Here is a 14,544-nt window from a genome sequence, read left to right as displayed (position 1 = left end):
TGAGTGGGGAGGAGTTTCAACAAATGGATTATTATTATCATTAACTTATTACCATTCATTTATTATTACAGTATCTCCATTTATTAATCGTCTTCTACACAATCATCTCAAGGCTGTCACCTACAACACAAACAGCCAAAATGAGGTTTTAGGGGTTTTTTTAATAAAATAAAACCAGCCAATGCCTTTAAAACCAAACTTAAACAATTTAAATTAGACACTTGTGGCAAAACATTGGGAAAGTGTGTTGGTACAAACATGTATCCAAATGTTTCTGAAAAGTGCAAGTAGTAAGTTTCTGTCTTACTGGCACAGGGGTGCTATTCCAGAGTACATGGGTAGCCACACTAAAAGTCTTGTTCTGAGTTACTGCAGAGTAGGCTTCTGAGATACAGTCATACCTTGGTTCTCAAACTTAATCCGTTATGGAAGTCCATTCCGAAACCAAAGCGTTCCAAAACCAAGGCGCACTTTCCCATAGAAAGTAATGCAAAATGGATGAATCCGTTCCAGGCTTTTAAAAACAACTCCTAAAACACAATTTAACTTGAATTTTACTATCTGACGAGACCATTGAGCCATAAAATGAAAGCAATCAACAATATACTACAGTCACACAATCAATCAATCAGTAGCTGAACTGGAATCCACACAGTCACAAAAACAAAACAAAAAGAGCCGCAAAAACAAAAACGCAAAATAAATAGCACAAACAGGCAGAGCTCAGCATAACACTCAAAACGGAAGTGTGGCACTCAAAACAGAAGCATAACACTCAAAACGGAGCACATTTGCCTCCTGAAAAAGTTCACAAACCGGAACACTTACTTCCAGGTTTGCAGTGTTTGGGTTCCAAGTTGTTTGAGTACCAAGGCGTTTGAGAACCAAGGTACCACTGTATGTGGAATTTGAGGAAGAAACTTTCTTATAGACCATGGTGAACTAATGGATCATTTCCTTTGCCTCAGTATGGTTAAGGGTGGGATAGGGGCAAGATCTCTGGGTTCTGATCTGGCAGCTACAGGCTTGTGTGAAGAAGGGATACATGCGTGCACCAGCTCAGACTTAGCCTTTGGTTGTTGCAGTTTTGTGTTTCCAAGTCCTCATAGTTGTGGAGACAAACCCTGCTTGGGTCATTACAACCGAAGGCTTAGAAATTAAGGTGACTACATTTGTGGGTGGGTGGATACAACTGGGTCCTCAAGGATATAGCTCTGTTCATGCTCTATAACCATGAACATGTGGACTGTGGATGGGCGGTAAGGGTTTTACCTGCAGAACCAACCCCCTGCCCACCCATTCACCAAAATATCTGAAGAGAACCTGTGGGGACAAGTTGCACCTGCATAGACTTTCGCTGTTCTGGCGGGAACCCTACGAAAAACGGGGTCCCCAGCCAAACCTGTAGAGCCTCAACTGAACACCCAAAGGTGAGGGTGGCGGCAGTGGGCATGATCCGATGAATCATGAATGGGGTGTTGTGTCGCCAACTTCAGTTTGCCCCCAGCCAGCCCATACCTGCCTGCCTTCTTTTTACGACATGTCCAGCGGGTGGTGTTGCCTGTCAGTTTCCCCCTCTCCTCAGTCTCAGTACAGTGGTACCTCAGGTTAAGTACTTAATTCGTTCTGGAGGTCTGTTCTTAACCTGAAGCGCCACTTTAGCTAATGCTGCTGCCGCTCCGCCGGAGCACAATTTCTGTTCTCATCCTGAAGCAAAGTTCTTAACCTGAGGTAATATTTCTGGGTTAGCGGAGCCTGTAACCTGAAGCGTATGTAACCTGAGGTACCACTGTACTGCCCTTGTCAAACGCAGCAGGGAGGAGGAAGATGGGGGCAAACCTAGAGTTCGCTTGCTCTGTTCCCCTCGTTGGCTCTGGCGCCACCTACTGTTGGCCTCCTTGCCATCTGCTCTACCGATGGTTCACCAGCCCCCATAGGTGCATGTTTCGCCTATCCACACCTTTCTATCCAGACACTGGGGAGGGAGAGTAATGCCCCCAGGCATTTCTTATTTGTGCATTTGGGGATGAAAATGTGGGTCCTGGCTTTATGGAGCCCGTGTGGTGGTGTGGCTTTGGACGGAGAGGGGGAGCTGGGTTAGGTGTGAATCCCTGCTTGGTCTATGAAGCTCAATTTCTCCCTCTCTGATCAATTTACCTCATTAGATTGTTGTGAGCAAGAGTGCCAACTTGAATAAAATATGCGGGGGGGGGGGGCAGGTAAGCCCCACCCTGCATAACTGGTCACAAGACACACTATTTGAATGGCATTGCCCATGAATTCTGGGGAGGCCTGGCCCCCTAAAATATTTTATGGAGGAGCCAAAGGGACCTCAGCCCCCCAAGGAATTGCCACCAATCTTGTGGGGGCTATGAGTATGAGGGGGAATGAATGGAGGCAGGGCCAGGTAAGCACCGGGAGACCTGATCTGAGGCCTCTCTCCTCTTTGCTTTGCTAGTAGTGCTCAGTCCTTCAAAAACCGTTTAGAGGCCCATTACGTTAAATTAATTATGTCTATAACAGATGTCTCTAGTGCCAGAGGGAAAACAAACACATTCAGGGAGGCAACTGCGGAGCTGAGCTAAGGCTCGAGCGCGGGGCCAGAGAGGCCCCAGACGACCACCCAGGAAGCAGCAGGAATGGTGCTAAATGCAAAAACTGCACATGCTCAGAGTCTTTATTTTTTATTTAAAAAACCAAAACCGAGAGTTGCTTATTTGCTCTCTTATTGCAAGCTATATCAGCAACGTGGGAGCGGCTGCGAAGCATGAAGCAGCGGAGGTGGCGGGAGAGCGCAAGACTGTTAATGGCGCGCCTGGCCCGGGGGTCTCCGGGGACCCGGCTCCGATCGCGGGTGTGGCGAAGGCGCGGGAGGCGAAGCAAGCAGCCCGCGCGGTGGCAACGACCTGCCGCAGCCTGGGTCTGCACCCGCTCGCGTGCAGCTGCCCGTGGGAAGCCGCCGCCCCTGCCGTGGGCAGTTCCGGGAGCGAGGAGCGCAGTCCCGGCCTGCGGGTGAGGGGGCGGGAGTTTGTGGCGGCGGCGGCAGCAGCAGATTCCCTCCCAGCGCCAGCGAGGAGGCGAGCGCTCTGACTGCTGATATGTAGGTCAGGCTGAGCCTCACAGCAGCAGCTGATCCACTTTGGGGGGGTGTGTGTGTGTGTGTGTGTGTGTGTGTGTGTGTGTGTGTGTGTGTGTGTGTGAGAGAGAGAGAGAGAGAGAGAGAGAGAGAGAGAGAGAGAGAGAGAATCGCGTTTATCTCTCCATCTCTCTTGTTTCTGCCCTCCCTACCTCTATCTGACTGCTGCTCCATCTTTCTGGAGATGGGAGGAAATCGTGTGTGGAGGGGTCATCTTCTCAGAGACACTCTTGTTTCTCTCTTTCTCTCTCTTACTGGTAATAATAATAATAATAATAATAATAATAATTTCGTTATACCCTGCCCATCTGGCTGGGTTTCCAATAGAATATTAAATATTAAAAACACAATAAAACATCAAACATTTAAAAAACTTTCCTAAACAGGTCTGCCTTCAGGTGTCTTCTAAAAGTCGGACAGTTGTTTATTTCCTTGACATCTGATGGGAGGGCGATCCACAGGGCAGGTGCCACCACCGAGAAGGCCCTCTGCCTGGTTTCCAGTGACACTGAAAACAAGTCCTGGAGCCCTGACTCAAAACACCTTCCTTAATCCCCACACAGAGCCCATCAACTCATTTGATTTAGCTATCCATGGGCAGCTGCCCCCCCAATCAAGTAAATCAATAAAAATACTTAACTGAAGTCCTGCCCCCCCAACATGAAGCCTGCCCTCCCTTCCATAAATCACATGTACCTATCCCTCCCTTCAAAGCACAATTTCTTCCTGTTCAGTCCATCCCTTCATTCATAGGAGCCCATTCCTAGTGGCTGTGGAGGCTTCAGCCGCCACAATAAAATATTTGAGGGAGCAGGGCCCCCACAAAGTTGATGGGTACTCCCATTCAAATGGTGTGGGTGCACTGCATCATGTGATCGGTTATGTGGGGCAGGGCTTACCAGGACCCCCACAATATATTTATTCAAGTTGGCACCCCTGTGTTAGCTACATTGTTCATCCTTTTTCATTCTGATCTTCCTCCAAGGCATTTACAGGGGTGTACAAAATTCTCCCTCAGCCCATGTGATCGGTCACATCCATGCTGCACATTTAACGCATGTGGCTTCCTCCAAAGAATTCTGGGAATGGTATCTTCTTCGCAGTGCTGTGAATTGTCACGCTGTGAGGGGTAAAAACTGCAGTTTCCGGTATTCCATGTGCATTAGGGACCCCTGACCATTAGGTCTAGTCATGACCGACTCTGGGCTTGCGGCGCTCATCTCGCTTTATTGGCCAAGGGAGCCGGCGTACAACTTCCGGGTCATGTGGCCAGCATGACTAAGCCGCTTCTGGAGAACCAGAGCAGTGCACGGAAACACCATTTACCTCCCCGCCGGAGTGGTACCTATTTATTTACTTGCACACTGACATGCTTTCGAACTGCTAGGTTGGCAGGAGCTGGGACAGAACAATGGGAGCTCATCTCGTCGCGGGGATTCGAACCGCCAACCTTCTGATCGGCAAGCCCTAGGCTCTGTGGTTTAACCCACAGCGCCATCTGCATCCCTCATTCCATGTGCATTAAATGTGTATTAATGCATGGTGTGCTGGGATCATTGTCACTACAGCCCTGTGAGGTAGGATAAGATTTGCCTACTGAGCTCTAGAGGCCGCATGTAGGATTTGAATCTGGTTCTGCCTGCTTTAACCACTACACCCCACACTGGATTGATAAAAAGAGGGCAATGGGGAAATATTTAAAGGTTTTCTTCATCCTGGCTTTCCTGAAAATAGAAGCATCAGGTGGCTTGATTTTTTAAAATAAAAAAATCCATAACTAAGAATAAAAGCAGATTAAAATACAATATTGATTATGGTTTAAAAAACAGCAGCATTAAACAAATATTCAAAAAGAGGGGGAAACCTTACCCCCTTAACAAAATCCCCCTCCCTTTACAATTGGCCATACTTCCTCTCCCTTTCCACCTGACCAGTTATCCCCTTTACAGCTTTCTCAGGACATTGTCCCTCTCCCTTTACACCTCACCCCCTCCCAAAAACAAAACCCCTTCCCCTCACAGCTCCCCAACCCCCTTTTCACACGTTGCCAAACTCCCCCCCCCCCCATTTACATCTCACCACCATTGTTGGTGGTGGGGTGGAATGAAAGGGAGAAAGCTGCTTCATTCACCCTCCAACCCCTCTGCCTTGGTTGCCTCTCAAAGAGATGGAGAAGCCAGCATTCATATAGCAAAGACAGCAGGTAGCAGTGGTGGGAGCATTGGGGCGGGGTGGGGTGAAAGAGAGAAAAAAGCTCCCCCCCCCCCACATTTATCCCTGCTGTCGCCACACAAAGATAGAGAAAGAACCCTGCATTTTAAAATGCAGCCTTTTCTGCCTTCTTCTGACAGGAGCAGCCAGTGAGTGCGGAGGGGTGTGTGTGAAGGGGAGATCACCTTTCTTCCCCTCTTCCCTACCAGCGGGAACTGCCTGCTTCCTCCTCATTCTCACTCTCAAGTAACTCATTTCCTTGCTGTTTGACTTGTAGTGCAGTGTAGATGAGCTACAGAGGAACAGCCAGGGCAGACTGCTGCAGCCCTCAAAAGTCTGTCCTGCTCTGATGCTTTTTCTTCATCCTCAGATGTCTTGTGCTGCTGAGGCTGAAAGGATGGTACTGATGTGAGGTGCACAGCAGTGCACGATGGTTGCTGGTTAGTTGCCCTGCCCTGTTCCGGCTGTTCTTCTGTCGCTCGCTGGGGCCACCTGCTCGCTTGCTTGCCAGCCAGCCAGCCAACCTACCTGGGCTGACCGCTTGCAGTTCTGTCACCACATTGCAGTTTACAAAGCCACCTATTAGTGGCCACACAAACAGGAGTGTGACGACATCTTTGCAATTTTATTATAGAGGCCACCCACAGTTAAAAGTGGTTTATGTAGAGCTATGTCTGCATGTACAGCTGTACGTTTTCTGAGGGAAGGGAATGGATAGGTGTGTGTGTGTGTGTGTGAGAGAGAGAGAGAGAGAGAGAGAGAGAGAGAGAGAGAGAGAAATACAGTGGTACCTCGGGTTACATACGCTTCAGGTTACATACGCTTCAGGTTACATACTCGGCTAACCCAGAAATAGTACCTCGGGTTAAGAACTTTGCTTCAGGATGAGAACAGAAATCGCGCAGCGGCGGCACAGCGGCAGCGGGAGGCCCCATTAGCTAAAGTGGTGCTTCAGGTTAAGAACAGTTTCAGGTTAAGAACGGACCTCCGGAACAAATTAAGTTCTTAACCTGAGGTACCACCGTAGAGTCTCAGATGCATCCTCATTCCTGGGGCTGGTGATGCTTTCAGTCCTTGAAAGGCCAGCAAGTGTAACCAACTGACCCCCCCTGACCCCTCCAGCCGCTTCCTCTGGCCCTGCCAGCTGCCGTGGGCACAGATTGTGGTGTCTAAGCCTGAGGCAAATTGTCAGATTGCCTGTAATCTGTTTGTTTGTATGTTTGCGGAATGGGAAGGGAGGGCCCAGCGAGGCAGATAAACACTTCCCTCCATCCACATCTCTTGTTGTGATGCCTCGGGCGGCACCAGCAAGCAGGTTAGGGTGTGCCCTGCTGTAACTCAGAGCTTTGGTGTCATGCAGAAAAGCTGTGGAGCAGCTGCAGTGTGTGTGTTTCTGCATAAGTGTGCACGTGAGTGCATGCGTCAGGGGTGGTAGAGGAGTAGAAGAGACAGAATTAACACTGCCAGTGTCCACTGGAGTCCCGATGCCCCTCCTTTAGCACCTGAAGGTTGGGAGATATTCAAAAAAGTCAAAGCATCCAAAGAACTCTTCTTAAAGATGCGTGCAAATTTCATTCTTCGGTATTTGTGTGATGGGATTCTGCAGCTAGGCCCAGTAAAAAAATAACACGTGCCAGCCTTTGTGCTTCCAAATTCTCAAATCCCGAGTGCTGATGAAACTGCATGGCATGCAGGTTTGCACAGAAAGCTTGATTTTGTGCATGTCTGCTCTGAAAGAAGTGCAAGTGTGTTTAATTGGGCTTAATGCCAGGTACATGTGCACATAGGATTGTAGTAGTTTTCATGTTTCTTCTCATTTTATCTTCAGTGTGCATAGTGTTTTGCAATGCACAAGAGCTTTAAGGAGCTTATGATCTCAAACAGGTGGGGGGAACCTCAATATGTAGCTGGACTATCACTCCCCATCATCAGCTCCTGCAAGCATGGTCAGTAGGCAGGGATGGTGGTAATTGTGGTTCAGCAACATTGGGAGGCCCACGGGCTAAGGGAGACAGTGGAGGACGGAGGGGGATAGACAAAATCGTAAGCAAGGAGACAATATGCAATTATTTCAGCTGTATATACTGCCCCTCAATTATTTGTATACAACAGATACTTATATGTAATTTAGCTTACAGAAAGTGGGCTATGAGGACTTAAGGATGGTGTGGTATGAAAGCCTACCCAGGGAAATCAGGTTTTGAAGGAGGGATTCTAAACCCTGTTCCTGCAGAATTGAGATTGCAATAGATGCAGTATTTAATTTATATCCCACTTTACCAAATAGCTCCAAGTGTCTTTCAATCTTCTTTTTTTTAAAAAAAAAGAAGAATCAACACCACTATTAAGCATAAAAAACCCACAACAAACACAAAACTAGAGTTCAAAAGCACTTCGCCAAACCCCAAAAGATCATACACAGATATGTAGACCTCCAGAAGGCTGCAGCTCATAAAAATTCACTGAATGTTTTCCTGGAGTGGAAGTCCTTTCATGTTTCCTGAAAGATTTGAGGCTCTGGCTGTGGTGGGCCTTTTAATGCATTTTTGATATTCATGGCTCACCTTTCGTTTCTGAAAGAAAACCCCAAGGCAGCTAACAACTGGCAAGCATAAAATGCAGCCAGCTTCATACGTAAGCAGTAAAATCCACACTGAAGCAGAGCAGAGGGGGAGGATTGCCCCCCCCCATTTTTCTGCAAAGTTGGATATTCAACAGCCTCAAAATATTATTATTATTTTCTTTTTTCTCCTTTCCAAAAAGAAAGAGGCGAAAGTTACCCCAACAAACTCCATGGAAGGAAAGAAGCATGTTTTGCAGGGTTTGTTTGTTTGCAGTGAAGAGGTACCTATAGGACCATAGGAGGGAGAGAACAGGAAAAAAAAATTCTCCCCGTCTCTGCTCAGCGCCCCTTCAGCGAAGTGGCAGGAGAAACTGGCGAAAGCAACGCGAAGCCTCTGGAGCGCGGGGGGAGCTCTCCCTCTGCTCTTTGGAGGCTTCACGTTGCTATCGCTGAAGCCAAGGAGCCTACATTCGCACCATAGGATGCACACACATTTCCCCTTAATTTCTGGAGGGGGAAAAGTGCGTCCTATAGAGCGAAAAATACAGTAAATGGGAAGAGAGCAAAAGCAACATTACGATAGCAGGATAGAAAGTGTTTGCAAACAAATGGCATGATTTGAAGGCTATGCAGGAAGGCATAACTACTGCACCCTCTGTATACCGCCTCTTAAACACATCTTCTCATTCATGAGGCCTAGAAACTTGGCAAAGGAAGGAGGGTTGTGCAGCTCATGTTTGATGACGACGACACAGATTGTCCTGTTTCCCCAGACGTGCTGATAAACTACAGGCCAAAGATCAGCCGCCCCATTCCTTTCACTTCTTTTTCTCGTCTCTGCTCTCGCTCCAGGCATTGCTGTTTCTGGCTAGCGTCTCAGGCCTGTGCTTTGCCATCAGCCTAGTTCTCATCTGTGTCTACCTGATCCGCTTCTGCTGCTGCAGCAATGAAGATGACGAGGAAAGCAAGACGCAAAGGGTTTGCTGTGTCACCTGGAGCTGCGTGGCGGCTGTTATCGTCTGCTGGTAAAGGGAGACTCCTATTCCCCCCCCCCCCACAAGCTTGTCAGTCCTCCAGGCTAGAAATGGTACACCTTACAGAAGGGGGAAAGGGCAGAGCGAAACATAAGGCACCAGGGACCTTAAACAAGACACCTGGCAGCAAAACCCCGTAGCTTTACTTCTTCCTTGGGGTAGTTTATCACTCACAGAGCTACAATTCCCAATACCCTTCATAAACCAGAGTTCTAGGATTCCTTGTAAAGTCATTGGCTTTACACGTATGCTCTCTCGGTGTGTTGCGGCCTGCTTTGTTCAGTCCCTCGGTGTTTAACCTGAGGTAAACAACCTGAGATCTGAGCTGGAGTCTTCTAGAAGGGAAAGAGCTCCAGTCCCGTTCTACACTCCCCCGCCCCCGTGAGCCTACAAACGAAAGGCTGAAAAGCCTGCCCTCCCATCCAGACCTTAACACTGGAATATTATTGCTTTCCCTGCTTCTTTCAGGCCTCTGACGGTTCGCTCCTGTCGTCTCTCACACTAGATGCCCATTCGCCCCCTCATCATCTCCCCCCTCCCCCCCCGAACTGAAGTCACAATGGGTCTCTTGTTCCACGGGGAGAATAGGAAATTGTGTCCCATTCTCTCTGTCCCGTCACAGCCTCGCCAGGCCCCTTTGTCTGTTTGTTATTCCAAGCCCTGAACTCCTTGCAACACACACACACCCCCAGCCCTGCCAACAACAGTTGTCTCTGCTGTCATTACCCTACCCCTAGAGCGTACACACACACACTCCCGGACTCTGCTGTAACGTGCAGGATTTGAAACACACCATTGTCGTTCCCCTCTCTCAAAGGCAGAAATCCCCTACGCCAGAGGCCAGGAAAAGCATACCCTCCCAACATTTCACAGATGAGAATTAGGGGGATTGTGTACCTATAACAGTTAGGGTGTATACGATATAACAGTGTTTGAGTTGTGGGAGAGCTCTACAAACACACTAGCTGTGTTCTGTCCATATGAAACACCTCTACAGAGTCACTCTCATTTTTGTGAATTTGCAGCCAAAGCTGGCTGTGAACAGCACCTACTGGCCAGTACTGTGACGTCACAAATCTACTCTTCTCATACACATCCCCCCACATCCACGGAGCAGGTTTGCAACGCCTTATTAATTTTATTTATTTATTATCATAGTTATATCCTACCTTATCTCCAAGGAGCTCAACGTGGCATGCATAGTTCTCCCTGCTCTCAATTTTATCCTCACAACAAGCCTGTGAGGTAGGTTAGGGCTGAGGCTGGACGTAGCCCAAAGTGACCCAGTGAACTTCATTGCTGAGTGGTGATCTGAGCCTTGGTCTTCATGGGTCCTAGTCCAGCACTCTGACCACTGCACCACACTGATTAAATTGACTGTGCTTTAAAACAAGCAAATAAATTGCACTGAATTAATATTTAGATGACTAAACATACATGCTTCACTTAAAAATAAATAAATCCCAAAGTGAATAACCTACCGAAATCCTAGCAAGAGTGGTGACAGTATCTGTGTACACACCAACCTTTTAAAACACATTCCCCACCCACCCAAAGAATCCTAGGCACTGTAGCTTACCCTTCACAGAACTATAGTTCCCAGTAGCCTTAAACTACAGCTCCCAGGTTTCTTGGGGGGTTGGGGGAAAGAACATGCTTTAAACCTATGGTGCGTATGGAGCTGTTCATTGGTGTATCTCATTTTTCCCTTGAGAATCTGCTAGTTCTCCTGTTGTTCTTGCTCATTCCCACATCAAATGTCACTACCTGAGTGCTTGTCACTAGCACACCCTGTTAAAGAAAGCGCCCCCCGCCTGCTGTACACTGTATTCATTCATTTACCATGCAATGGCATGTTCTACACTGGTTTCCGAAGGAGGGTGTGTGCTGGTAGAATAATCATGAGAGTTTCCTTTTTGGAAAGCTTAAGGAAGTCTTAGCAGAATGTTTAAGCTCCAAATGGATCTGGTTGTACTTATTATAGAAAAGTAGCAACTCAAACACGTTCAGCAGCATTTACTAACTAGGCACCAGCAGATGGAACAGAAAACAGTGCCGTTGCCATTTCTCGTCCAAGTTTGTGCCTTGATGTGCATGTGGCATGGGTGCTCAAAGTAGGGAGGCATCTGTTCCCAACTCTGATATTTAACCATCAGAGGCCTGAAACCTGCATAACTAGAGTACATGTATGTGCATACAACAACAACGTTGTACTTATGCATCACAGACATGTCCCCAAAACATGGAACAGGTTCAAGATAAATAGGGTGCTTTGCCAAGGACAGACAGCAGGACATATAGGAACTAAACCTCATAAATAGGATCAGTTGGGACCAAATTACAGGTGCGGTGGAAAACCCTAAGGTGAATTTTGTGTGTGTGTGTGTGTGTGTGTGTGTGTGTGTAGGGGCTGTTGGGAGGCTGCTCAATGATGCTACATGTCAGTTTGGCTCTCAGAACATACAAAACCCCAACTTTAAGAAATCCTGGCTCCCAGTTCTCCCTTCCTTCCATTTCTGCAGCCTTTTAGACCTTGTTCCCTTTCTCTAGCATGGTTCCTTCCTTTCCCCACCCCTGTTTTAACCTCCTTTTTTGATCCACAAGACCCCAGCCTTCTTCAGCAAACCTAGAAAGTCTAAACTAAAAGTACCCTTGTGCTTAGAATTCTTTCTCCACCCTCATTTTCTCATTTTAAATTGACAGTGATGTGCATCTCTCTCTCTCCCTCTCTCTCTCTCTCTCTCTCTCTCTCTCTCTCTCTCCCTCTCCCTCTCCCTCTCCCTCTCTCTCTCTCTCTCCCTCTCTCTCTCCCTCTCTCTGTCTCTCTCTCTCTGTCTCTGTCTCTCTCGTATATGCAATGACTAATACTCAGTGCGGACAGTCAGATGTCTGTGTGCACTACATGGTCTCCAAACCAATCTTTACAATATTAGTAACACAAATGTCCTTGATCTTTTCATTCTCCTCCCCCTAGAAACATGTTGGGTATGACTTTTCCCCTTAGACTACACACACACACGCACATACATCACAAAATTTACAAAGCCTTTATTAAACTGACAGTGTCAAGTTCTTTTAAGTTCAGAGACTGTTGGATGACTGGCCCAGACAAGTGAGATCAGCAAAAGTGCCCTATGATTCCTAGATTTCTCACTCAAAAATGAACTTCAAGGAGCTTGGCATATACAGAGAGATGAGCCGCTCTGCAGATCCAAAACTAATTAGAACTTTCACATTGACAATGAGGCCTATTGTAGGGCTCTGTTACCTCTGCCTCTTAGAATACTCCCCATGGTAAATCTGTGGGAGTCCCAGTTAATATTTTTTTTACCTTTAGTGCCATCAAAAGCCAGTTCAGTGATGAAGCGAAGGACAATGGAACCATCATGATGATGTTACAGAGGATGATGGGCCGGCACACAATGCAGCTGTTTCTCTCCCCCTGTAAAATTTTGGTGCATGATCATAGTAAGACAATTAGTAGTACACGCTGGCTTGGTTTGCATGTACAGTGGTACCTTGGGTTAAGTACTTAATTCGTTCCAGAGGTCTGTACTTAACCTGAAACTGTTCTTAACCTGAAGCACCACTTTAGCTAATGGGGCCTCCTGCTGCTGCTGCGCCACCAGAGCATGATTTCTGTTCTCATCCTGAAGCAAAATTCTTAACCTGAAGCACTATTTCTGGGTTAGCGGAGTCTGTAACCTGAAGCATATGTAACCCGAGGTACCTCTGTAATACGCAGCTAAACTATGGCTAGGTGTGAATGAATAAACATAGAGAGAAAATTGTGGCTGCTTCATGCTGCCCCATCCAAGCTACTGGGAGCTAATCTGTGGTTTGGTTTAGTGATAAGTCTGAACCTAGGCTCAGGGTTTGTCTCCCACAAGCAAACCGGGAGCAGGAAGCCAAGAAGGAAAGTTAGTTACGATTTATGGTTTGTATGGAGGAAAACAAACGAGGAGCCCAGGTTTGGACGAAACATCAAGTCAAACCATTAGCTCCCAGTAGTGTGACAGCAGCAGTACTGGAGGAGGAGCAATATTTTTTTTTTCTAAATGTGCACCAGCACTCTTCCTTATCCTCACTAAGCTATAGCTTGGCTTAGTGTTACGCATGAATTAGGCTGCAGAACAGAAATAGTTGGAAATGTGTAGTCTAAGGCAGCAGTTTCCATACAGTGGTACCTCGGGTTACAGACCCTTCAGGTTACAGACTCCGCTAACCCAGAAATAGTACCTCGGGTTAAGAACTTTGCTTCGGGATGAGAACAAAAATTGTGTGGTAGCAGTGCGGCGGCAGCAGGAGGCCCCAGTAGCTAAAGTGGTACCTCAGGTTAAAAACAGTTTCAGGTTAAGAACGGACCTCAGGAACGAATTAAGTTCTTAACCCGAGGTACCACTGTACCTTCAGCCAATGAAGGCAGGCAGGCAGCATCTCTCCTGAACACCAAACACTCAGCCCTTTTGTCACTGTGCCACCCCTCCTCAGCAGCTTGGCTACTCCAGGTCCCCAGACTAGCTCCTGTCAGGATACCTGATGTCTCCATGGATGGCATCTTAAAGTCAGTGCAGAGAATCCTGACCTAGATGGATTCAACATAAGGCAGCTTCCTCTGTCTCTATACACGCTCTCCTCTTTCTACTGGAACCCAAACGCTGGAGCAAATCTGCGCCAATACATGTTCCCCATTTTCTCATTAGGGAAAACTAGCTCCTCTCCTCCCCTCCCCACACCTTCTCTTCCCAAGAACACCCCATCCCTGTCCTGATTTGACAAGGGTCGCATCGGGGTTCATTCCCAGCCGCTTTGGGAACGAGCCCAGCAACCACAAAAAAATAAGGCTCCCATTCATGCCAAGACTGTACCCATTCATGGCGGGAATAATGGCTCCTCTGTGTCCTTGGCCCCAATTGGGGTAGGTGGGGGAGCATGGGGGAAGAGTGCTTAAAGAGACCCTGCCCCACCACACAATCGCTCCAAATCCTCCCAACAGCACAGAGGCCCAACAATGGACTCGGGATCGGCCCATGGCAAGAGGAACAAAAGCCGTTGCTAAGGGGTTGCTAAGTGCTGGCTTGGGCCGCTTTACATACAGGCCGCACCATTTATGCTAATGGCATTTTGTGGCCCCCACCTTGCGAGGGACGTTACTTAACTGTCATGAGCGACAGCCTGGGGTCATGGGTTCAAGACAGGGCGAGGATATTAATTATGAGATTGCCAGGTGTAATACAGGGGAAAGGCTCCTTTAACAGTTGTGTAGTGGAAGGAAGAATTTCAACAAGGGCAGCTTTTTCTGTTGTTTCTCCTGACAGGAAAAAGAAGCTGCCCTTGCTGAAATTCTTCCTTCCAAAATACTTCCACCAATGGAAGTATTAAAGGAATGTTGTCTTCAGAGGGCGGTGTCCTTTCCCTCAGGTGTTTATTGTGAAGAACAAGCACTAATTACCACAGTGCCGCCTGTCTTGGTTCATTGGTAATGATTTTCTGCAGGGTAGCAAGCCTCTCAGCTCTGGTGTGTGGTCACAGCAAGGGTGTCTTCTCAGCTATGCCGGGTTTGCAGTGCTGATGAGAAACTCTGTTACTTGTGTGAGTGA

At 47.6% G+C, this 14,544-nt stretch overlaps 1 protein-coding gene and 1 long non-coding RNA gene across 3 annotated transcripts in view; one reads left to right on the top strand and one right to left on the bottom strand.

Annotated features, from left to right (window-relative positions):
• Positions 1 to 14,544, top strand: part of TTYH1 (tweety family member 1) — a 64,134-nt gene that overhangs the window by 14,658 nt on the left and 34,932 nt on the right. For both annotated transcript variants that reach the window (XM_083707926.1, XM_083707927.1), the window contains exon 2: positions 8,763 to 8,935. In XM_083707926.1, coding sequence (XP_083564052.1) covers positions 8,763 to 8,935 — 173 coding nt within the window. The remainder of the gene's footprint in view (positions 1 to 8,762; positions 8,936 to 14,544) is intronic.
• LOC310829493 lies at positions 10,146 to 14,009 on the bottom strand. Its single transcript, XR_014557288.1, has 3 exons — positions 13,813 to 14,009; positions 12,276 to 12,386; positions 10,146 to 10,326 (listed from the first exon to the last, which is right to left on the bottom strand). It is a non-coding gene; the product is annotated as an uncharacterized lncRNA (long non-coding RNA).

Source organism: Podarcis gaigeae (assembly GCF_964106915.1).
Source record: "Podarcis gaigeae genome assembly, chromosome: 13".
NCBI classification, from domain to species: Eukaryota; Metazoa; Chordata; class Lepidosauria; order Squamata; family Lacertidae; genus Podarcis; species Podarcis gaigeae.
This window is presented reverse-complemented; position numbering and strand designations above follow the sequence as displayed.